Source organism: Cryptomeria japonica, chromosome 5, assembly GCF_030272615.1.
Source record: "Cryptomeria japonica chromosome 5, Sugi_1.0, whole genome shotgun sequence".
In the NCBI taxonomy this organism is placed as follows: domain Eukaryota; kingdom Viridiplantae; phylum Streptophyta; class Pinopsida; order Cupressales; family Cupressaceae; genus Cryptomeria; species Cryptomeria japonica.
In genome coordinates, this window is record NC_081409.1 from 597434698 (window position 1) to 597459939 (window position 25242).

Here is a 25242-nt window from a genome sequence, read left to right on the forward strand (position 1 = left end):
CCTCTGATTTCTATGATATACCCTTTGGTTCACACCTCCTGAAGATTGGTGAAATACCTCCTTTATCCCTTCGACTAGGACACTGTTGTTCAAAGGTGGAAAATAATACTCTGAGTCTTCAACGGGTCCATTTGCGGATGCTGGTGGGAACTGGGAGCCTGGAGGTACCATTGGTCCATTAGCAAACTCTGGTGGAAATCTCCCATTTTGAGTCTGACTATTTTCCTCTTGTGAATATCCGTAGCTTTCCACAATCATGGCTTGATCATACCGTGTACTTGGGACCATTTCATATCCAGTTGTTGGTGGATTTTCAGGTGGATCAGTGCTACGCATTTCCTGCTGGAATATGTCGGCTGCGATCTTGAATTCAGGACACTGTAACTCAGAATGTTGGTTCGTATTGTGGAGTCTACACCAACTGGACAAGGCCGCCTCTGCTAGAAACACTTTGTTGGTAGAATGATTTTCTTGATTCTGAGAATTTGGTGGGTTATCTAGTGGCGTCACCACATTTCCATTATTGGGGGCCGTATTCCATGGTCTCTTCTGAAAGCCTTGGTTATTATTTCCTTGATAATTATTCCTGAAACCTTGATTGTTGTTTCCTTGGAAATTTTGATTGTTCGCATGTTGGCCGTGGTTGGCCCTCTGCATACTTTGGAGTTGATTATTCTGATTTCTTAGATGGGTTACTTCAGTTGACAGTTTCTTGACTTGTTCAATCAACTCTTTCATTTCATCCTTTTCTTCCTGTGTTCTTGACGAGTTTGTTGCATTTTGCAGGTACACAGGTTGTGCTGGTGGAGCTTGTGAAATCGGGACTCCAGGATGAAGGACCAACTGGTTTGTCGGCTGCATGCTCGGATATGTTGCTTGTGGAATCAGATTCATAACTGGAGTCTGGTTAGCTAATGCCATTCCAACTGTCTGCATTTGATTTGGTGCTGCGACCGGTCCCATGTGTAGTAGTGGTCCAGTGATGTTCTGTCCCATGTGCTTACTAACTTCAATAGCCTTTGCGTATGCTACGTTTAGATCATTTGGGATAGGATGTGTCCTTACAAACATAGCAGTGAGATGATCCAAAGCCCCATAGTAGATTTCCCTTGGGTCCGCAATGAGATAAGGATGCCATAACATCGTGTATGCGTGGTGAAACCTGTCGTTAAAGGAAGTGATGGGCTCATGTTCTCTCCTTCGGACCTCAACAAATTGTCTATACAACTCAGCTGGTGTGGTTGGTATACCAAACTTGGCAATAAATGCATCTTTCATCGCGTCCCAAGTCCTAATTGACCCTATAGGCAAATGAATGAACCAAAAGTATGCCTCTTCTCCTAACGAGTAGGGAAAAAGCCTACATGCTACATCTCCATATTCGATTTGTCTGTTACAAAGATGATCTTCGAACATCTAGATATGATCCTCTGCTTTACGATTGAAATCACTGACATTGAATTTGGAACAAAAATGTTCTGGATTCTTTGGCATATCATGATAGACCGCAAATTCCAATGGTGATGGATTGTTGATTAGCCAAGTCGCGCCATTAAGTGTATGAGGAGGAGGAGGAGGAGGAGGAGGAGGAGCACGGTGTGCCATCGTGTTCTTCGAGGCTTGGAAGTTTGTCGAGGGGCTTGATGAACTAGCCTGGCCTTTTGTCTGGGAAATTGCCTGGATACTTGCTTGAATCGCCTCTTGTACTTGTTCTTGAAGGGACGGAGCTTGTGATGACTCAGGGGATTCCTCCAATCTTAGTTCAAATTCCTTGGGAGTATCTTCTCTTTTGACTCGCTTCGCCTTTGAAGTAAACTGAAGCTCACTTAGATTCTTGATACCTCGTGTTGACCTTAATAGTCTTTGATGTTTCTCGGGTGAGAAAGAACCAATGCGATCCAGTGTGAAGTCTTGCGAAGATTATTGTAGGTTCCTTTGATTGCGAAGCTCTCTAGATGCGACTCTTCGGTGTTCTTCAGCCCTATCTTCTTCTTGTTCCAAAATAATTCGCACTCTGTTATACTCAGCTTCACTTCTCCTTACGTTCCACGCTAAGTGATTCAATCCCGAAACAATATCTTCTTGAATGTCGCCTATCTGCAAATTAGGTTGCACTACTTGATTCAACCCTTCATGTGGCAACACCATCGTGATTCATGATCATGCTTGAAATGTGTTCTTCTTTTTTTTTTGGTAAATTTTCTGGATAGTACTGTCCCTTCGGATTATTTGGTTCAAAAAGGCCCTCCTTCTAGCGCCAATTCTGTTGACGTGTATTTTGTACACGATCATACACAGAATAAAATACCCAAGGGTACCTTATCCTCTCTTGAATAAAATCTCTAACTGCTGAAGATATCGCAAGAAGGATCAGTTAGGGTGACTTCAATGTTCTTTTAAGTAGGGTCTCTACGTGTGGATAAGCACCAGTGGCCGTTGTGATTGCTGTTTCATCAAGGGGTCTTACGCCAAATCCGAACTGCAGGAACAGGGTTTCCTAATACTAACAAGCTCTCAAAAAAGATCAAAAGAGTGGGGCTTGCAAGAGATAAAGTATAATCTAATCCTAAGAATGACTCAATGTGGACGAGACTTGGCAAGATTCTACCAACTTCAATATTGCCATAAAGTAACAACTCAATTGAAATTGATGCGATCTTCTAAGGTAACAAATGATTTTTCAATTCATCGAGGATCATAGACACTACCACGAAGGCACATAACCAAGATACAACAATGATTGAAAGTTTAAGTGATTCAAGTTGATCCAGTTGACCACGCAAGGCGTTCCTACAATCAGCAAGAAGCTAGTGGTTTGGAAAGTGAATCTCACCGACGATCAAGTCCAACACTTTGTCCTTCAAATTAAAACACTACTTTGATTGAGAATGATTCAAGAAAACGAACAACCATGAAGATAACCACAAGAATTGCAATAAAACACCATAACTTCAATATTTTATTGATCTCAGAGCCATCATGAACAACAATTGTTTGAAATTCCTTCTTCAAAGCTCAATCTTGCTACAGAATACTTGCTTCTATTAAATTGCTAATCTCTAATCACTAATGCTGATATCTAATCTCTAGTTTCTAGTTTTTCTAGTTTCAAAATGAAAAGAAATGAGGGTATATATAGCATCCTCAATTACAATGAACGGTCCAGATCAAAAGAAGATCAATGGCCAAGATTATGACACCTAAACCCTAATTAGGGTTTTATTACAAAAATTCCCCTTTTATTGCACAATATTAAATGCATAGCCAAATATTAAATTTGGCACGAAAATCTAGGAGACATAGACCAATGACAATTAAGGTGCCACATCATCTATAACAACCTCTCATCTAGAATCTTATTCCCTTTCCAATGCTCCTTTTTAGCATATGCAATGAATCTAGACATGATTCCTTCGATCTCAGCAATTGGAATCTCGGGAAGATTCTTCATTCGTTCTTCTAAGTGGATGACCTGATCAAATGCCTTGAGAAGAGCAGCGTCCCATTCAGGTTCAAGTTCCTTGGTCTTCTCAATCAGGAGCATGGTGGCAAACATCTGATCTCGTTGCTCATTTGTAATAACATTCTCATCTTTGCAAAAGATGACCTTGACTCTATCCTCCAATTCCTGCAAATCCACATCTGTCTCAACTTCGATCCTCCTGCCAAGAATAGTACGTAGTACCTCAAACACTCTGTCCTGGATCGGGTGGATAACCTCCTCAACATGATTGCATCTAGTACTGATGTCCTCGAAGAGAACTTCCTTCATCTGGAGTAAAGTCGACCACTGAAGTAAATTATGAGGTCCTCCATCCATTATCTTTTCTTGCACTAGAACCTTCCTTGATGTTTGTCTGATTACTTGCAGGACAGGAATGATAACATCCTTAGTATGAACAAAAGCAGCTACAGTTATCATCAAGTTGTGGATGACTTCAAGAACTTGAATAGCTCGATGAATGGTCTGCATCATCCTTGTTGCAAATTCAATAGCAACTGTATGGGATTTGTCAATCCATGAGCTCATAAGCTGAACCAAACTCCTGACTCTCTCTGCCTCGCCAACTGATTCAAGGGGAAGTGCCTGTGTAGGAGATACTGCTGGATCCTGACGTCTCAAAGGCTGATTGAGATGGCTAAAGTAGCCTCTCCAAGCACTGACCTCTCGCTCAAGCTTCCTATTCTTTTCCATTTCCTCCCTAAGCTTGTCCTTAAGTGCCTCAAATGAATCAGTGGCATCATCCAACGTCTGTTCGGCTGTGGGTGGACCAAGCTCAAATGTCTCTACATCATATTCCTCTGCGAGGATCTCACCTTCATACTTGTCCACTGCCGGTGTAGCTATCTGCAATTTCCTGGATCCTGTCTCATCTCTGATCATCTTGGACATCTTAGTAGCCTTCCTCTTTTCTGTCATCTTTTGAGAATCTCCAACAAGGCTCTCTAAATCAATCACACTGTCCTCGTCTTCAATCACAATCACCCTTGTAAGTCTTTACTTTAACCAATCTGGGATGGCCGATCTTGTTTCTCTAACCTGTATCTCATTGGGCAATGTTTCTTCTTCTCTGAGAGGAGATGTTACCTCATTATCTTCCTTATCTTCATGTAGCTCATTAGCTTGGAGAGACCCACTTGGTGACCTTCGAGGTGCCTGTCCTTCTTTATCGTTCTGTACCATTGATTCCATAGACTCCTCTATCTCAAGTGTCCTCTTCTCAGGTCGAGAAGATGTGCCGGATGAACGATCTCGGTTGGCCTCTTGCTTCTTCTTGGAAGATTCTCTTTTCTCAAGTCTCTCTTTCCTTTTCGAGCCTCTTGGATGGGGATTGCCCTCACTTACACTTCGAAGGTTGCCTTCACTTGTGTTTCTGGGATTAGGATTACCCTCACTTACACTTGCTCCTCCTTCAACTGGTTTCTCTTCCAAAGTGAAAGTCATAGATATACCTTGCTCTCTCAACTTCTGATGCTGCACATCAACCCATCTGCGAGTACAAGACAAAACTGGAGCCATCAAAGCATCTAGATCCACAACCTCGGGTTCATTCCAATCTAGCCTCACTGATTTGCTTTCTCGATCATAAGATGATTGGAGATGTCTGCCACTGTCCTGAGCTTGGTCGGCCACTCTGTAAATCTTGCATTTCCTGATGAAGTCTAAAGGCAATCTAGAATGCATCTTTCTTTTCACTTCAAGGTCATCCAAGAGATTCGTCACAAAGTCTTCTACCTGAGGTTCATGTTTATATTTTCTTCCGACCGTCTCCTCTATATACCCATATGGATCAAAGCTCTCTCTCAAGGCAAAGAATGAAAATGAATATAAAGCTAACTCTTTCTCTGCATCATCCATGGCTAGGGCATTAGGACATACCTCAACTGAATTCCCTAATATGATAGGGACAGGAACTCCATTTCCATGTCTGTGTCTGAATGCTTTCACAAAAGCTCCCAACTGTCTTGTTACCTCAAGTAACACTATTTTGTCTGTCGGATACCTTGGCAACATGTAGGGAGGTGAAGGGCATCCATGAACTCTAATATATGTAAATTTCTGGAATTGGATGAACCATGCACCGTACCTCTTCACAAGCTCTTGTGCGTCCTGAGATAGTCGATTGTGAATCCCGCCTTGCAATATCCTGGTGATGTTCATCGTGAATGTATCATTGACTAACTTGTAGTTACTTCCTAGCGGATGATGCAAGTGAACATAGGAATCACAAACCTTGACCTCGCCAGGTCCTCTTCCAATCACTCCTCTGTGAGGTAGTCCTGCATACTCAAAGCTCCTGATCAAGGCATATATGATGTATGAACTCATGTGGAAAGACTTGGTAGCCTTCAATCTCCTTAACTGTACGTCCAAGCAATGGCTAATCATTCTAGCCCAATGGATTGTTCCTTTTCCCTGAACTATCACTTGGATGAAGTAGAACATCCACTTCTCAAAATAGAAGGCTTGAGGAGCCCCTGTAACTCGGTTGAGTAGTGTTATCAAATCTCTGTACTCCTCCTGGAAGTCGATCCTATGTGGTATGTTCGGAATCTTGCTCAGGCGAGGACGACTCTTGAGTAACCAATTCTTGTTGATGATGCTTAAGCAAGTATCTGGATCATCTTCATACATGGACCTGGCTCCTTCTATGTTTTTATAAATCATATCTTTATGTTCTGGCAAGTGAAGAGCTTCACTGATAGCTTCCTCTGAAAGATAAGCAAAAGTGTCTCCTTCCTTGGACACTATCGATCTGGACTGTGGATCATAATGGCGAGCACACTCGATCATCAACTCATGGCACTAGATTGCTGGAGGGAAGCCGGCCGCCTTGATAATGCCACTTTCGATTATTCTCCTTGCGATAGGTGATGGCTTGCCAATGTAAGGGACCTCTCGAAACTTCTTCACACCGAAGTTCCCCAAGTTGGTATCTCCAATGTTGCTCCACTTCGACACGATCTTGGTCTCCAATTCTTCGTTCTTCTGATCTTCCTTCATGAGAGCTGGACGACTGGTGGATGCTCCCGCCTTTGGGGTCGCCATTGTAACAACTACACAACATTTCATAATAAGTAATAGATTTTGCAATGTATAAACATAGATTAGATTAGAGATTGAATTTAGGAAACTTCATGATAAGTCTTTGAGTTATCATTTCCTAAATTCGATTGAGCTACAGGAAATTCAAAATTTCAAAATTCAAAATTTAAGATCAATATTCAAAATTCGAGACAAGGGAAGACTTCGCCATACCTCACTTGAGAGCTAACTCTAAAAATGCAAAATAAGGAAATCGCCTAGGCAAAAATCGAAATTTGAAGTATCAATGCGATCCTCCTCTAGCAAAGGCGCCTTCCTTGTCAACTTCGCCAACTTTTGGGGTCTTCAACGTCTTGATGGCAAATTCGCTCCACTTGAACACAAACCAAGTTCGCACTCCCCTTTGAATGGAAATTTCGCACCTCTCCTTGATGAAATTCGCACCTTGTAATTGGCTTCTCCAAATCGCATGCAAAGGATGATTGAATGATGTTTTAAAATGCCATATCACACCCCCTATATATAGGCGCTTACCTCCTTAATTACCTCAAGGCCGACTTTGGAAATAAGGCAAAACAAAAACAAATTTTAAATAAAAATCAAGGCCGCCTTTTTTTTTTAAAATATGGAAAATAAAACCCAAGCGCCCCAATTTATTTATTTAAAATAATAATTAATTAATTTAATGCCTTCGTATTTAATAGTTTCGATTTTTAAAGGCAAAATTAATTAATTAAATGTCTTGTGCGCACTTATTAAATGCCCATTTTATCGAAATTTAGCATTTGAAATAATTTGAAAATGATGTTAGCGCCAAAACATGGGAGATGTAAGGGGTACAAACCACATCGCTCTGGTCCCTGGGAGAGGGACAGGAGCGATCTAGCATTTTGCTCTTGAATTTCTTGCCTTTTACGTTCAAAACCACTTCCTCTACGTTGAAACTGGCATTTTCATTGGGAATCTCGAGCTTGATCTATTCAATTTTGTAGATGAATGCCTCTTAAGATCATTATCGCCCTGGTCCTTGACTGGAGGACAGGAGCGAACTTTGAATTCTAGCTCAAATTCGTCATCTTTTAACCTTAACTCTTTGTTCATCACCTTTCAAATGACATTTCGGTTCTTGTGTAACCTTGCTTTGATGTGATCTAGGAAGAAAAATGATTGATTTCATGAATATCGCCCTGGTCCTTGACTAAAGGACAGGAGCGATTTTAGTCTATGGTGCAAATCCTCCATCATATTGATATCAAATTGTCTTCAAGGCGTAAAATGATGTCCTTTATTCCTTCTTGAACATATGAAATGGGAGTGACATTCAACATTTAAGCACATTTAGACATTTCGCTCTGGTCCCTGACTGAGGGACAGGAGCGAACTTGGGTAGTTTCATCACATTTTGCGGTCTTTGCAACTTCATTTCTCTTCGAGGCGTTCCAAACATCATTGCCCCCTTGTACCTTAGTCTGGAGTGATTTAAACTTGGAGGGAATATTAGATAGCTTTGATTTCGCCCTGGTCCCTGGCTGAGGGACAGGAGCGAACTTTCACTTATAAGTTCATTCGTGCTTTGCCAATACTTAAAACTATCTTCAACGGATCTGCCATGCTCCCCTTCACTCATCCTTGACATGGAATTTGTTTTACCTTGGCGAGAAATTTGTCTAAGGAAGAAATCGCTCTGGTCCTTCAGAGAGGGACAGGAGCGCCTAGGACAAAATAGGCTTCACTGGCGTCTTGCATTCTTCAAAATTATATTCAATGGATTCGTTACGCTTCCTTTGCTTGCCTCAAACTTAACACTCACTTGATCTTAGCCCAGAACTTATTTTATAAGGAAAATCGCTCTAGTCCCTGGGAGAGGGACGGGAGCTATCACTAAACTTCGCCCTGGTCCCTGGCAGAGGGACAGGAGCGATTTTGCTTCTAGGGCCAATTTTCCTCATTATGGTACTTTCAAGTTATATTCAACTGATAAGATGTACTTCCTTTGTTCTTCTCAAATCGCGAAATCATTCAAATCTTTCAAGGACAAGGCAATTTTGGATTTCAAGCTCCGGTCCTTCAGTGAGGGACAGGGGCGATTTTTGTTCCTGGCACATTTCCTTGTTTGCAAATTTCTTCAAATTATATTCAATAGACAGAACATGCCTCCCTTTATCTCTTCCAATCCAAAAATCGTCTTGATACTGCAAGGACAGTGAAATTTTGAGAAACAAGCTCCGGTCCTTCAGTGAGGGACAGGAGCGATTTGTCCTCAAACTTCAAAATATTGCCATTTTGAGTCTCAAAAAATCTTCAAAACTTTCAATTCGCGTTCAACTGCATCTCCTGGCGACCCTGCACAAGACAAATGAAATAAATTAATAACCAGGATGCATAAAATATCATTTCGCCCTGGTCCCTGACTGAGGGACAGGAGCGAACTTGCTTCCACAGGCCAAAATATCAAGTTTTTAAGACTTCAGTCACTTCACAAGGCAAAATTAGGCTATTTCCAATGCCTGGGATCAATTATCAAAATTTCCAAAATTTGGGCAAAATCACTCAAACAAAAAATCACAATTCCATCATCAACACTTAGGCAAAAATTCGGACTTGCATTCAAAATTTCGACTGAACCTAGACAGACCTACTTGACCCCTTGACAATTCACCTTACTTCAAAATTGCATCCTACGAGAGGAAGCTTAACAATCTTCAAAATTGGACTAGACACCGGCTTGAAAACATCAAAACGGAAACCCTAAGGCTTAACCCTAATCCAAACGACTGACTCACCTACTCAAAACCCCAAAAGCAGAGAGAGAAACAGGCAAAACCGAGCAAAAAGAGGGGGTCCCCATTTTAATGGGGCGATGTGTGAAATGGTCACAATAGGCACGTCCCTGGAAAGAGTCTTGAACTAACTTCATTTTAATATCTTTTGTTGATGATTTAAGGTGTGAAATACTATGTTGAAATGAATTTATTATGTCCTTAATCATCTTTTGATTTGTTTTTGCAGATGAAAGAAGATCAAGCCAAGACAAGGATGACCTTCTCCAGTCCAGCATAGACAAGGACGACCTTCTCCAGTCCAGCACCAACAAGGACGACCTTCTCCAATCTAGCATCATCAGGGACGACATCTTCCAATCCAGCATTCCAAGGAAAGGTACATCATCCATCCTGCACGTCAAAGACAAAGAGGTTAATAAAGCAAGGGTCCGTTGGAGAAGCAGACAGTTTCAGAAGAGTTAATTAAAGTTAGCTTCTCAACATCACCAAATTGAACATCAAACAAGTGTCAGACAAGGTGGCGTCCCAGTCATCATTCCTCCAGTTGGATTGGTCCACCTTGGCGTGTCCAGATTCAATGTACCTGACTCATCAAAGATGGCACAAACTTCGATGTACCTACCCTGGTTATCCATTGGTCGAATATTCCATAGAAGAAGTGTCCAAATAATGCAAATATTTCATTGGCCAGAATTGAGTTTGTTGTAACAAACCCTAATTAGGGTTTTCATTGTAAAATCTCGGCCATTGATCTCAATTTGATCTTAGCCATTGAATTGTATTGAGGGCACTATATAAGCCCTGGCTCCTCATTTGTAAAGGCTAATAGTTAGTCAGTAGTTAGAAGGTGAATAGTTAGCTAATAGAGAATAGTTAGTCAATAATAGCTAATAGTTAATAGTTAGTAATAGAGGCCAGAATAGTAGAATAGCAATTAGAGTAGATTAAGAAGAGAAGGCAAGACATTGTTGCCTTAATTGTAAAGACTTCTTTTCATTGAAGATATGGTGGAATATGTTGTTTCTTTGCAATTTGACAAGGACGACCTTCTCCAGTCCAGCATAGACAAGGACGACCTTCTCCAGTCCAGCACCAACAAGGACGACCTTCTCCAATCTAGCATCATCAGGGACGACATCTTCCAATCCAGCATTCCAAGGAAAGGTACATCATCCATCCTGCACGTCAAAGACAAAGAGGTTAATAAAGCAAGGGTCCGTTGGAGAAGCAGACAGTTTCAGAAGAGTTAATTAAAGTTAGCTTCTCAACATCACCAAATTGAACATCAAACAAGTGTCAGACAAGGTGGCGTCCCAGTCATCATTCCTCCAGTTGGATTGGTCCACCTTGGCGTGTCCAGATTCAATGTACCTGACTCATCAAAGATGGCACAAACTTCGATGTACCTACCCTGGTTATCCATTGGTCGAATATTCCATAGAAGAAGTGTCCAAATAATGCAAATATTTCATTGGCCAGAATTGAGTTTGTTGTAACAAACCCTAATTAGGGTTTTCATTGTAAAATCTCGGCCATTGATCTCAATTTGATCTTAGCCATTGAATTGTATTGAGGGCACTATATAAGCCCTGGCTCCTCATTTGTAAAGGCTAATAGTTAGTCAGTAGTTAGAAGGTGAATAGTTAGCTAATAGAGAATAGTTAGTCAATAATAGCTAATAGTTAATAGTTAGTAATAGAGGCCAGAATAGTAGAATAGCAATTAGAGTAGATTAAGAAGAGAAGGCAAGACATTGTTGCCTTAATTGTAAAGACTTCTTTTCATTGAAGATATGGTGGAATATGTTGTTTCTTTGCAATTTGCATGGTCTCTTGTTGAATCTTCATTCTGATGATAGATGATTAGATTGAATGAAAGAAGTTGTTGAATGCACCTGTGTGGAATCCGTCTAATCCATACCACTAGCCTCTTACTGATTGTAAGTGCGCCCTGCGTGGTCAACTGGCATAAAATGAGCTTAATCTCAAGTCGTCACACGTCTATTGTTCAGCATTAACTTGAATGATGATCAGTATCTGATGGTGTCCGATTTGAATATATTTGAAGCATCCCCCAGAAGATTGCACTGAGTTGGTGTTGAATTGTTCATCTTGATGGTGAGACCCAGCCCAGTAGGACTCCACCTAGTCATTCATCCATCTTCTCGCATTCTAGGTAGTAGACTTCCTGAACCCTGCATCTTTTACCATTTGTTTGTCTTCCAATTAGTTAATAGGACCTGTGATTCCAGCAAATCAGACGTTTAGGTCGTCAAGTGTAAGTCCCCTTGTGATTCCAGCAAAATCACATCATACCACAGAGAGCTTATCCACACGTAGAGATCCTACATACAGAACCTTGGAGTTACTCCGACTGATCCTTCAACGAGATCTTCAGCAGTCGGGAACTTTGATCAAGAGAGGATAAGATACTTCGGTATTTTATTCTGTGTTCGCATGTGCATAAAAAACACATCAACAAGAACTGAATAAAGCATATAGGTTGTATGATCCAACATGAAAAAAGCTTGTGATAAGTAGAGATGTGGTATATAATGAAGCAGCAGAAAATACCAATGAAAATGAAATAAAGGGAAAAGAGAGAGTGATTAATGAAGTTGAAAGGAAGTAAAAGAAGAAAATGAACTTAAATCATCTAGTGCGGGAGAAAGAAATATCAAAGGACAGAAAAGAATCATTCATTAACTGTTATTTTGGATTCAAATTTTAAAAAAATGACAAAGTCACAAGCAAAAGTGAATTTTGCATTGATGACTCAAATCATGAAAAATAATGAGCCACAAACACTTTTAACAAGCTCAAGAAAAAGAGGAGAGGATTGAAGCAATGAATAGTGAAATAGAAACAATTGAAAGGAATGACACATAAGATTTGGTTCAATTACCTCCTATGTAATATCCCCACAATTTTTTTTTTGAATTATTTCAGTTTACAACCAACACAAACACCCGTTAGGGTTAGATAATGATATCCCAATACTGCTGAAAGTAACCCTTTCCACCTTTTGATCACCGAGAGCCCAATCTGGGAAAGTGAGAGCATACAATGTACAGGGGATCGTTAGATGCAAGAAACTGAAATTGAATACAATACTTGGGCAGCAAGCCAACCCCTTCCACTTTTCAGCAGGATAATGAGAACACTGAAAGATCACTCGGTGGTAAAACAGCCAAGGAAAAACCAAGAAACTGAAGCAGCAATCACTCAACCACTTTTCAGCGGGAGGACGATTATTACAACAAGAAAATAGATCACTCAACCACTTATGCAGTGGGAGGACTACAAATTAAACAACAATCACTCTACCGCTTGTGCAGCGGGAGGACAGTATTACAAAATTCCAAAAGTAGGCAGCAAGCCAGCCTCTGCCACTTTTCAACGGGATTTGCTTTACAATCCAGAAATGGTTGATGGTACTACTATCCAGCCTTACAATGATGAGATATGAATCTTAAAATAGAGAGAAGATACAGTCCATTACAATGAATACTTCCAAGCTAAACACACTTATCAAACTCAAACACACCCATATATAAATAACACACCACTGACTCCTATTTTGAAAATGTAATGTGCAGTAGGCATAACACGCAGAAAACAGTCACTACCTAAATCACTAAAAAGCTCATAACTCGCCCAAAACACCTCTGAATGACACAAGAACAGATGCAAATGAAAGATAAGATAGTGGAGATAAGACTAGAACCCCAAACCTGCAACATAGACGCCAAAACCAAACAGCATGCAACCCGAGGCAAACAAGGAATGGTACAGCCTAGCTGGGAAGTATGATTTGCAATATAAAATTCAAATCAGCAAATGAGGATCTACAAATTGGTAGACTCCATCGCCTAGGGAAGAGAATTAATCAGAGCCAATACCCAGAATGACTTGGCGAACACACAGGGACCCACGAAGAGATTTCTACTTCAACACACACACCAAACAGCAGCATGAACACTCAGAAAAACACTCCAAACATCTGAAATTGAAACACAAATCTGCAACATTGTTCCTCACATCTACTCCTCTGGATGAAGAGCAATCACAAGCTCAATTAGTTGTTGTATTGCAAGCAAGAAACCAAGCAGTAGCTAGGAAGTATGCATTCCCTGAAGCTTCACTCCAAATTTTGGCAGCACTTCATTATATTTTTCTTCATAGATGACAAATGAGGAGCCTAGCTCTCATATTTGTAGATTCAGAGATTCAAATTCACATTCAAATGGCGCACAAATTCCTATCTTCTCATTTGAATTTCATTCCAAACATGTCCATGACTTGGCAATCCCCTCCTCTACGCAAAAGTTCGAACTTTTTCCTTGGTATACAACTTGCAACATAAACATCATAAACATGAAGTGTTTTTTCACCCTCAACGCCATCTGGCTTAGGAAAAATCATAGAAACGGGACTCGCCCAGACTCGGCGAGTCTGAGTATGAGTCAAGCCCGGCGAGTCCCAGGGACTCGGACTGGGACTCATCCGAGTCTAGCGAGTAAACTCGCCAAACTCGCCGAGTTGGCGAGTTTGGCCCAAACTCGACGAGTCCCGAACCCCAGACTCAGCCGACGTCAAGCCAAAAGAAAAAAAAAAAAAAAATTATTTTGCAATGTTTTTTTAAGTCCGTTTTTTTTTGTTAATTATCTTCTATCCCTAAAAGTGACTTTCATTTCATTCACTTGGCAAAAAAGGAGGAGTAAAGTGAGTTGGGAAGAAAAACAAGGGTGCATAGAAGAAAAACCAGCAAGGAGGAAGCTCAAGTTTTCTTCAATTTGTCACATTGGAGCTGCACTGTGTTTCGATTTGGTGCATCAAGAGTTGGATAGGAAGACTTTGCAGCTCATTTCAAGCTCGTTGTAAGAGGTAAGATTGTTTTTTTTTAGATTAGTTTGTTTCTTGTATGCAAAAATTCCATTTTCTATTCATTTATTTTGAAAATTCCATTTTCTATTCATTTATTTTGAAAGTTTTACATTTTCTTTCAAAATATTTTGTATGTTTGTATGTAGCATGAGTTGTAGTGTTGTACTATGTAGGGTTTGTAAATTTCTTTTTTTTTAAAGTAGGGTTTGACAAACCCTACTTTAGTTTTTTTGAATGTATGTAATACGTATTAATTTTATTTTGTATTTGTAATGTTTTATTGCAGCAAACTTCACTTTACTATTTGCCTCAACTTCAAGTTTCACAAAACTATCCTAAAATGTCTACTTCAGCTTCTAGACCCCCCATTAGAAAGGACCCTGCTTGGAAATATTATGAGGATTTTCCAAGGCAAGGAAAGGGGCAAACAAAATGTATGTTTTGCAAAACAATATTCCATGGAGGTATATATAGGCTGAAATACCATATTGCTGGTGTGCGTGGACATGATGCCGAACCATGCCTAAAAGCAGTCCCTGAGGCCGTACGTGAATGTTATGAAATGGTTGAGGAGATTGAAAGGAAAAAGAAACAAAAGGAGGATCGAGCAGCCATTGGGAGAGAAACAGTTTGAGGAAGACGGACACAGTTAGGTTGTGTTGGAGGCCCTTCTTCCTTACCTCCATATCGTCCCACTCAGTTTGCTACTGCTGGTGCTTCCGTTTTTGCTTCTGCTTCTATAAGTGGCAGTGCCACCGCCACTTCTCATGCTCCTAGCACTAGTAGTTGTAGTGGGAGTGTTACCATTGGACCTAGGATTCGTAAATCTAGGTTGGATTCCTTCTTTGTGCCTCGCACTACTCCTGGGTCCCAACCGTCGCTTGAGGGCATGGGTTGGAACAAGGAGGTCCATGATGCTGCTAAAATGGCAGTTGGTAGGTTTTGGAGCTACAGTTGTATTCCATTCTTTGTAGCCAGGTGAATGTTTTACTAACTTTTATGTTTGATAACTTTGATTGTTTTAATTTTTATACTTAACTTATCTCATTGAATTTTTATACTTATCTCATTGAGTTTCTTTGCGACAGGTCTCCTTATTGGCAACAAATGGTTGATGCCATTACCATATGCGGGGCGGGGTTCAAAGCCCCTAGTGAGAGTGATTTGAGGGGACCCATTTTGTCTCAAATGGTGGATGATGTGAAGAAGGATTTAGATGAACAACGCCAGATATGGAGCACTAAAGGTTGCACCATCATGACTGATGGTTGGACGGATAGGAGAAATAGAACTCTCCTTAATTTTCTTGTTTCTTCCGCAGGTGATTGATTAATTTTAGTTTCATATAGTCTTTAATTTTTTATTTTTATCTAATGGTTTATTGAATGATCATTGACCTAGCTTTATTTTTTTATTTCAAGGGGCACCATTTTCATCAAGTCCATTGATGCCTCCGCCCATCGCAAGAATGCCACCTACCTATGTGAGCAGATAGAGGAGATGATTGAATATGTGGGTGAGGAGAACATGGTACGGGTGGTGACCGACAATGCAGCAAATTATGTTGCTGCGGGTAAACTTTTGATAACAAACTAATTTTGTTTGCAAATTAATTACTATCTTGTAGTTTGTACCTCCATTAATTACAATTTACAATGCAACAAATTATGTTGCTGCAGGTAGACTATTGATGGAGAGGCACCCATCTATAGTTTGGACTCCATGTGCTGCTCATTGCATTGACCTCATGTTGGAGGATATTGGAAAAATCCCATGGGTCAAGAGATATGTAGAAAGGGCAAGAAATGTCTGCAAATTTGTATATAATCACTCATGGGTGTTGGCTCTTATGAGACAATACACAGAGCAGAAGGAGTTAGCTCGTCCAGGAATCACAAGATTTGCCACAAACTTCCTCACATTGCAGTCCATGCTTAGGTCTAAGTCTGCCTTGAGACGTGTGATTGTTGGTGAGGAGTGGTCTTCCTCATCCTATGCTACCACCCCTGAAGAGAAAGATATGGCAGACTGCATTTTTGATGAGCAAGGCTTTGGGGTCCCTTGTGATGAGATAGTGAAGGTAATTTTTTTATAAATTCTACAATTTAAATTTTAACTTCATGTTTTATAACTTATTATATGTATTCTCTTATTTGCTCATTTTTCTAAATTACACAATATTTTCAATTTTGCAGTTTGTTAAGCCCTTGGTGTTTTTGTTGCGAATTGCGGATGGAGATAAGCCCGCAATGGGCTATATATATGAGGGCATGGATAGGGCAAAGGAGGCCATCAGATTCGTCTATGGAGGAGATGACAGCAAGTATGGTCCCATTTGGGAGATCATTGATAGGAGATGGCATCATTAGCTTCATAGGCCCATCCATGCGGCAGCCTATTATCTGAATCCGGCATTCCGTTTTATCCCTTCTTTCAAGGCTAATGTGGAGGTCCTTAATGGGCTATACGCAATCATGGAGAAGATGGGACCTGCTGGTACTTCTCAGATAGACCTTTTTCGAGAGCTACAGTTGTTCTCGGGTGCACAAGGGGAGACCTTCTCTCGTCCTGTCGCCAAAGACAGCAGGACAACTATGATGCCAGGTAAAAATAAATTGTAAGGCTTAATTTTAGTTTTATTCAACACTATATTGTAACTTGTTAAATGAGTTCATAAGTGAGATTGATTTTATTTATTTTTCTCGTTTCAAACTCAGATCATTGGTGGAGCTTTTTTGGCCCAGAGACACCAAATATTCAGAAGTTGGCCATTCGCATCTTGAGCCAACCATGCAACGCATCAGGTTGTGAGCCCAATTGGAGTATGTTTGAGCACATACACTCCAAGAGGCACAATAGATTATCTGTGGAGAAGATGAATGATCTCGTCTTTGTTCACTACAACCTCCGCCTGAGAATGAGAAAGAATGCATTAGTTGACATCTCTCCTATCATTCTAGATGAGGTTGATCTTGAAGCAGAGTGGGCCAATGAGAATCAGACAGCTCCTGGGACTCCTACAGTTGTCTTTAGTGATGATGACATTGATTGGATCGACCAGGTAGATATAGAGGCTGAGGCTGTAGCCATGGCAGAGGAGGAGCAGAGAGCACGAGCAGAGACAGGAAATACTGAGACTCAGAGTGACACAGTTGTTCCTGATGTTGGTGAGCATGGCATGGTGTCACGGGGAGCGACTATGGCTGCTGAATCATCCAGGACCTACTTTAAACGCCTTCGCAAGGGGCCAGGGCGAGGGTGCACAGCCCTCTGAGCAATAGGCTTGTACACTTGTAGTTGTATTTAGTATTTACTATTTACCTTTGGTATTTGTATGAAACATTTGATGATGATCATATGATGACATGGATTTTTTATTCCATGAGTTTTGTAATATTGTATACAATTGACAATATTTATATATCTATGTTTGTTATTTTCTTCAGCTACAATTTGCGTTTATGCTTATGTGATTGATGTATACTTGTGTATGAGCGGAGTTTGATGATGTTTTTGTGTCTTTAAGGTGTATTCAATAAAGGGTGTCTGAAACAAGTTTTAAATCTTTAAAAATCTCTAAATTTCTTGAGTTTTTCACTTTCCCGAGTCCAGTCGAGTTTGACGCCGAGTCCCAAGTCCAAGTCCGAGTCGGCCTTGCTAAGCCCGAGCCAAGTCCAAGTCCCGTTTCTTTGGGAAAAATAATAAGATTTTAAGTAAAACTATATTTTTCCCTTTCTTAAGTCACCCAGCATAATAATTAAATATTAAACTTACGATAAAGTATTAATATTTAATAAATCACTTTTTTCAAATCAAGACTGATCAATGCCAAATTGAACCGGAAATTGAAGTGTTGAAAACCAACAAAACTGACTAGATCAAAGCTGTGCACTAAACTGCTAAAAATAGCAGAAATGGCACTTACTAAAAATAGTAAGTCCTGAAAACAACTCCAAAAAGATTGCTCTTTGAACCCTAAAGATGAGCTCAGAAAACCCAGAAAGACTTAGAAATCCCGCCAACTGCCACCAATGCATGTTACACCTCTACGAAGCTTTCGTAAAACCCAGAAGGAATCCACAATCAGAATCATAGAATTCCGACTAGTCAGGCATCAAACAGCTCACACAACCCCCTCAAAAATTGGAAACCTTAATTTCTGCTTCCAGTTAGCCTATGGGTCTCCAAAATAGGCTAATGGCCCACTAAACTCCACCTCATTGAGAAGGGGACATTACATCCAAGCAAGCAAATTATTGGTACAAGGTGGGTGTACAAAACTAAGTATAAATCCGATGGGAGCATTGATAAGCATAAGGCTAGATGGATAGCCAAAGGGTACACTCAACAGGAAGGCATTGATTACACTGAAAAATTTGCACATGTAGCATGAATGGATACTATTAAATTGGTTTTGGCTTTGGCAGCTCAGCAAAGTTGGACAATTTATCAAATGGGCGTAGAGAGTGCTTTTTTGAATGGGTTTATTGATGAGGATGTGTATGTTTCACAACCTAAAGGTCTTGAAATACCTTCTAAAGAACATTATGTTTGCAAATTAAAGAAGGCCTTGTATGGTCTCAAGCAGGCACCAAGAGCATGGTATTCGAGAATAGACTCATACCTACAGCAAAAAGGTTTTTCAAGAAGTTGGTCAAATCCAAATCTAAATCTTTACATTAGGACCTCGGCTAAGGATATTTTTATCTTAGTTCTCTATGTTGAATCTTGATGCTATTATGATTATCTACACTAGCAACAATTCAACTTTATTTGTAGAGTTTAGAGCAGCCATGATTCTTGAATTTGAAATGACAGATTTGGAACAAATGCACTACTTTCTTGGAATAGAAGTATGACAAAACAAAGATAAAATTTTCATGTCTCGGAAAAAACTTTGCTTCAAATATCCTACAAAAGTTTCAGATGAAGAGTTGCAACACCCATTGAAGTTGGACTTAAATTGTCTAACTTAGATGTGTCAGATCCTATGAACCCCACTTTATACAAACAACTAATTGGAAGTTTGATCTACTTAACTACTACTCAACCAAATATCACATATGCAATGAGTTTGGTATCTGGGTTCATGACTAAGCCTAAGCAAACACATTGGAGTGCAGCTAAGAGGATTCTCAAATATGTTAGAGGGACACTAAGTTACAAACTCAAATTTCAGAATTCAGAGGATATCAGGTTAATTGGATATACAAATTCAAATTGGGTAGGTTCCACAGATGATGGAAAGTCTACCTCGGGTTACACTTTTAGTCTTGGTTCTGTAGTATTCTCTTGGAAATCCAAGAAACAACCAACTGTATCACTTTCTACAGCAGAGGTAGAATACAAAGCTACAACATCAGCAGCTTGCCAAACTCTGTGGTTGAGAAGACTACTAGAAGATTTACACCAAGTACAGACTGGACCTACCTTATTGTATTGTGACAACAAAAGTGCTATACAAATGACAAAGAATACAATATTTCACAGTAGAACCAAACATATTGAGATACAACATCACTATATCAGAGAATTCGTGCAGCAAGACTTGATTGAGATTGTGCACTATAGTACAAGAGATCAGATAGCAGATATAATCACGAAGCCTCTAGCTCACGAAAGGTTCCAGAAGCTCAATGATCTACTTTATGTTCTTCCCAATGGTCATTATGGGGGAGAACAACAGCAATAATCCCCATTGGGGCAGTCTATTTTGACTTTACTGTTCCTTATTAATATTGTTGTTGTATGTATTTGTTAGAGTAGTTAGATTATTGGTGAATATGGTTGTGTGTCATAATGTCACCTCCCTTCTGAATCTCTATTTAATAGATATCTTGCCTCTAATTTCATCAAAGGCAATTTTGGGGCTTTTGTATAATGCTTGTTTTGTGATCAGCAAATCACCATTGTTGTGTGTTTGTGCCTTCATTATTGTCAAGGAAAAGTGCCTCAATGTGGATACATGGTTTAGTTGTTTTGTATCCCCTACAAAGAAAGGTCTTCTTAATATTACCATGACACAGATCCATTTTGTCAATTCTAGAGGCTTGGGTGCTAACTTCACAGTCGATTACCCATGCAAGGGCTAAGGAGGAAGTTGAAATATCCCTTTAAAATTTTTCCATTTTAAAACACAAGGATTTGCACCCGTTAACATTAGCATAAGAAAATTCAGGAAACTCAACCGCTTATTCAACGGGAGTATTAGATAGCAACTTGTAAAAACATTGAAAATGAAAGGGAATACAACTTGGTGGTGTAACCAGCCACTTCCACTTCTCAACGGGCAATACAAAAACTGAACTCGGCCACTTATTCAGTGGGAGTGCTAATATCAAATGCTGGAAAGCAATGAAATAAGAAATTATCGGTGAACTAGCCACTTCCACTTGTTAAGTGGGTAACAAGATTAGCTTCAAAATCTGAAAATTAAGGAACGGTGTGTAGTACTACTAAATCAGCGAATTACAATAAGGCTAACATTGAAGCATCATGAGAAAACACTGCTACTATGATTCAAGAAGTTAGAGAAACAAATCCAAACTCAAAGTTGATAAATTATGATGAAAAACGGGAGTTTAAAACAGCGATACCCAATCTGATATGCAACAGTTGCAAACTGATCTTTTCAACCAGCAACCCATGAAAGCATCAAATGATCATATCTCCCTTAATTCTTCTCCGAAATAGTTCAAACTGAAAGCAAAGACACCATAAAGGCTAGGCATCCAACCTCCATCCAATCCCAAGTCCCAACCAGCAACTAGGGAGATGGCATGAATCCCAATTCAGCCAAGGCAAGATAGTAAGGCCAGCTAAAAGGTACAACCAGTAGCAAAAATCAATGTCTTCATTAAAAATTATGAAACCTTGGGCATAGAAGCGCCTAGATCTCTGGGAAAGAATGAGCTAGTACCCACAAAAATTGGACCAAATCTCCAAACAATACGAGTATAAACTTTAATCAGCAACTAAGGTTTTTACACTCTAAAAACAACAACACCACTCACACACCAACTAGAAAACATCAAATCCACTCAAAACTGAAATCTCCATTGGAACATCTTGGCAACCTTTGGATGAAGCTGCACCACACTCAGCTAGGAGTTATCATTCAAACTCGAAACTAGAAGAAGCTAGGAGGCACACAACCCCGAAGCAAGAGTCTCTAAAAATATTTCAGCAGCACTTCGTTATCAAAATAATAGCATACCCAAATGAGCCTCTCAAACTTGCTTTTATAGCTTTTCGCAAGGAATCGACCCTCTTCTCCAGGCCATCTGGGATTAAAAGTTTTACTTTATTTTATTTTATTTTTTCATGTGCACCAATAACTTAATAAAAATTATTAATAATTCCCAGCTTGGATGACCACATGGGAACATCTTTTAAAAACAACTTAACATCATTGAGCCTAGGCGTGGAGGTCAAAAAGCAACTTGAAATTATAAAATCACTTCAGTTATTACCTTCCAAAAATGAACTCCAAGAAACTTGAATAAACCACCCCTCAAACTGGACTGCCAGAAATAGAAACCAAGTGCTACATCATACAAATAAATTTAGTACTTACTAAAAATAGCATACTGCTAAAAATAGTAAGTGACTTCAAACACCTTTTAAGCACAATCCGGATAGCCGTCATAACTTACTAAAAATAGTAAGCTCAAAAATCTCTTCTAATGGAAATGCATGTCACACCATTCTAAAGCTCTCTAAAAACCCAGAAAGACCCCAAAGAGCAAACTGCCAAACTCCTGCAAACACCCCTTTGAAATCCACCCTAATTTAGTCTCTAATTAGCCTATGGGTTTCCAAAATAAGCTAAAGATCCATCTAACAGTCTAGAGCTAAGAAGGGGGCATTACAGAAGTCAACATGCTAAAGAATGAATATTTTCTTGGGGAAGAAGAGAAAAGTGGATGAACAAAAGGGCATTGCTCAAGATGTGAACACGCAATTTTATGAAGGTAATAAGATTATTTGAGAATGATGATAAACTCAGTGATGCACAAAATACCTAAACTTCACAGAATGGCCCAAATGAATCTTTGGTATACACTTCAAAGTTTGCAAGAAGGAAATTGCCTCATCCTAAAAGCAAGTACCCTTATGGCACCTTGCACTACTTCATAAGAAATTAGAGCCTATGTCCTAGGTTATGTTGAACATTGCTAAAACTGCAAAGGAATTGGAGAGGGCGGTTTGACAAAGGCAAGGACCTTTGATCATAAATAAGGTAATAAATGGAGGAGGATTTTCATATACAATTCACCCAAGTAAATGATAACCTGTGGTGGCCTGAGAAGTATACTGTGGTAATGACTCAGCAATGGCTTGCAACAATGCCATATCTCATTGTGTACCCCTCAGTGCATCAAGTAATCAAGTAGCTACATGTGATCAAGCATAACTTCATGCTCCAATAATTTACAGCTAAGAAGGCATCATAGAAGCATGAAAGATTGATAGAGGACCAAGAGAGATCTATGAAGAAAAACAACAAACTGAAAACTATATAGGAGGAGTAATGCTAATGATTTTAGGACCAGCTCCAATAACTAATGCAAATCACATAGGACAAAGAGGCCCACATGTGTGGGTTGCATGAGGAAACTTCTCACGTTATAGCACATAAAGGTCAGCTAGGTAGGAGCTTACTACAAGATATCTCAATTATCAGAAGTAGTGAAAGAATGAGACCAAGTCATAGCTATCAATGGAAAGCTTACAAGTTGAAGTATGACCAACAAGAGAAATTGAGATTCAATTGCCATCTAAAGAAATGAACAAAGGAAGTTCAAGCACTTCGAGCAAAGATAATGCAGTATAATTTTTGTTCAACAAAATCTTCAAGGTCCAATTCTACCAAAGCTGCAGCAAGACCCACAAAGTCATCTACTACAACAATTGTACCCTCTACTTCAGCCCCTCCACAATAAAGGGTGTCTTTCTCATTCCCCCTTCCCCCACATAGAATTTTGATCTATTGTACTAGACTTGGCTGAATTCGATATAGAGAACCGGAATCGTATGATGGGAAAAACTTTCAGGTCCAGTCCATGGAGCACGTTTTTCATAGATGATGACATAAGGATGCTAACTTTCTTAGAGAGGGGAGTAGATGTAATTAGGGACATTGTTATCAATTGTTACAAGTTATGTAATTATGATTGAACATAATTCCATAGAATTACACAAGTTGTATAGTGTGCTTAACTAGTTATTGGTAGTCCAATTAATTCATTGCCTATTGTGGCATAAACAACACATCCCTTAATGTATGTCAAACAATGAAGGTCAAGGAAGGGAGCTCTCATGTTATCAAATTCCCCGTGTACCATAGCCAGTTGATGTACACTAATTAAAGCATCACAATACTCAATTTCTACAGCTATCCCAGATGTTCTCTCAGTTTCACATTTCTGTACCATTTCAGATTGAGATAGTGTAAAGTTTAGAGCAGCTCCAGCAGTTTTGAGCTAGGAAAATAATACCGTGATCTGCACCTACCAGAGAGTCATGAAGTGTCCCAAGGGTGGCTTAGCTGTTATGGCAAAGATTGGGATAAAATAGTGGAGTGCAAGGAAACAGAAAAAGTAGGCATGAAAAAAAGAATATTAAGGCACCCAAACAAACAAGCACTAGAATAATAACATAATCCATAACTATGATAAATGAGTGAAAGGAAAAAATGATCTTTTATGAGTTAAAACTCAACAGATTAAACATGTAAACTTAATCTCGATACAGAAATGCAGCAACACCAACAACTGAGTTGTGTAAAGTAATATATAGAGTGAAAACTTACTTGTTTTGTTATTCTAGTTTCTGTTGTAAAGCAACCAGCTTGCTTCTTGATGCCTCTTGACAGGGACCATTGTCTATTCAAACAGAGTCGATTTTCTGATTAGAGAAATATGCTAGCAAAAGTTAGTATTGTTCTTGCTTTCTTTATGGTCACTAATAATGAAGTAGTGGGGATAAAATATTAGTTTAAAATCACAAAACAAAAAAAGGGGGGTTATGCCAACGTACACCCACACAAAATATATGCCCTTTTTAATTTCAAAGACAACAAAATAATTTGTTTCCTATTCCAGAAATTACAACAAACTACAATTAAAAGTTCGAAATGATGAGAAATTTAAAATAATCACAATAGATATCTCAATCATACAATTAACTTCAACCAGTTAGTAATCTTATTACATAAAAATAATCTCCCGTGGTTACATAATATTCAAAAGTCACGAGCACAATTTCTTAAAAATGATTAAACTAATAAATGGCTACTCATATATAATTTATAAACATTTTTTAGTTAACATTGTTGGCAGTAATTTGTTGACATATGAATAATATTTTGGTTATGTTAGTTGATAATTGGTCATGTAAGGTTCCTGGAAGGATTAATTGGTAGTTGGCAACAGTTGGTATCTCCACCAACCGCCGAGTAGTATATATGCTATGCTGTAATGGGAACAGGAACATTATGATTGTTGTATCCAGTTTTACATGATGAAATAAAGCTCTATCTTTTTGCCATATGAATTCTTCTATGAATGATATATGTTGTAGTGTTCATGTACTTGTATTCCGTTTACTTCTGTAATCTAAAACTGACACGGTAGGGATTTAACATTTTGGTGCCGTTGTCGATACGAATTTGAAGATCAATATGGCGGCAGGCGGTAAGCACGTATAATGGGCCGACCATTCGACCAGCAATTGATAGTAACTAAAAGTGATACACAAGAGGAAGTGACGCAGGCAGAAGCACGGTAGGATCAAGTAATGGAAGATTTGGTGGACCTGTGGGAGGTTTCGGTCACCCAATACATGCAGAGGGAAGCTCGAGAGAGAGCTATCCCTGAAGGCACGGTGCATGGCGAACTCACGGTCAACACTGCTGTCTTCGATCTTCTCGAAAGTCTTCCGAGGTTGTTGGCACGGAATCTCATTGAACTACAAGACTGAAGGGAGGAAAGCAATCATGAACGTCACCAACAGCAAATATTGC

The 25242-nt window shown here is 39.5% G+C and overlaps 1 protein-coding gene across 5 annotated transcripts in view; it reads right to left on the reverse strand.

Annotated features, from left to right (window-relative positions):
• LOC131068759 (uncharacterized) overlaps positions 1–25242 on the reverse strand; it is a 298614-nt gene that overhangs the window by 233097 nt on the left and 40275 nt on the right. For 4 of the 5 annotated variants that reach the window (XM_058004016.2, XM_058004015.2, XM_058004017.2 and 1 more), the window contains exon 2: positions 24031–24125. In XM_058004016.2, coding sequence (XP_057859999.1) covers positions 24031–24125 — 95 coding nt within the window. The remainder of the gene's footprint in view (positions 1–24030; positions 24126–25242) is intronic. The other variant, XM_058004019.2, reaches the window with a different exon arrangement.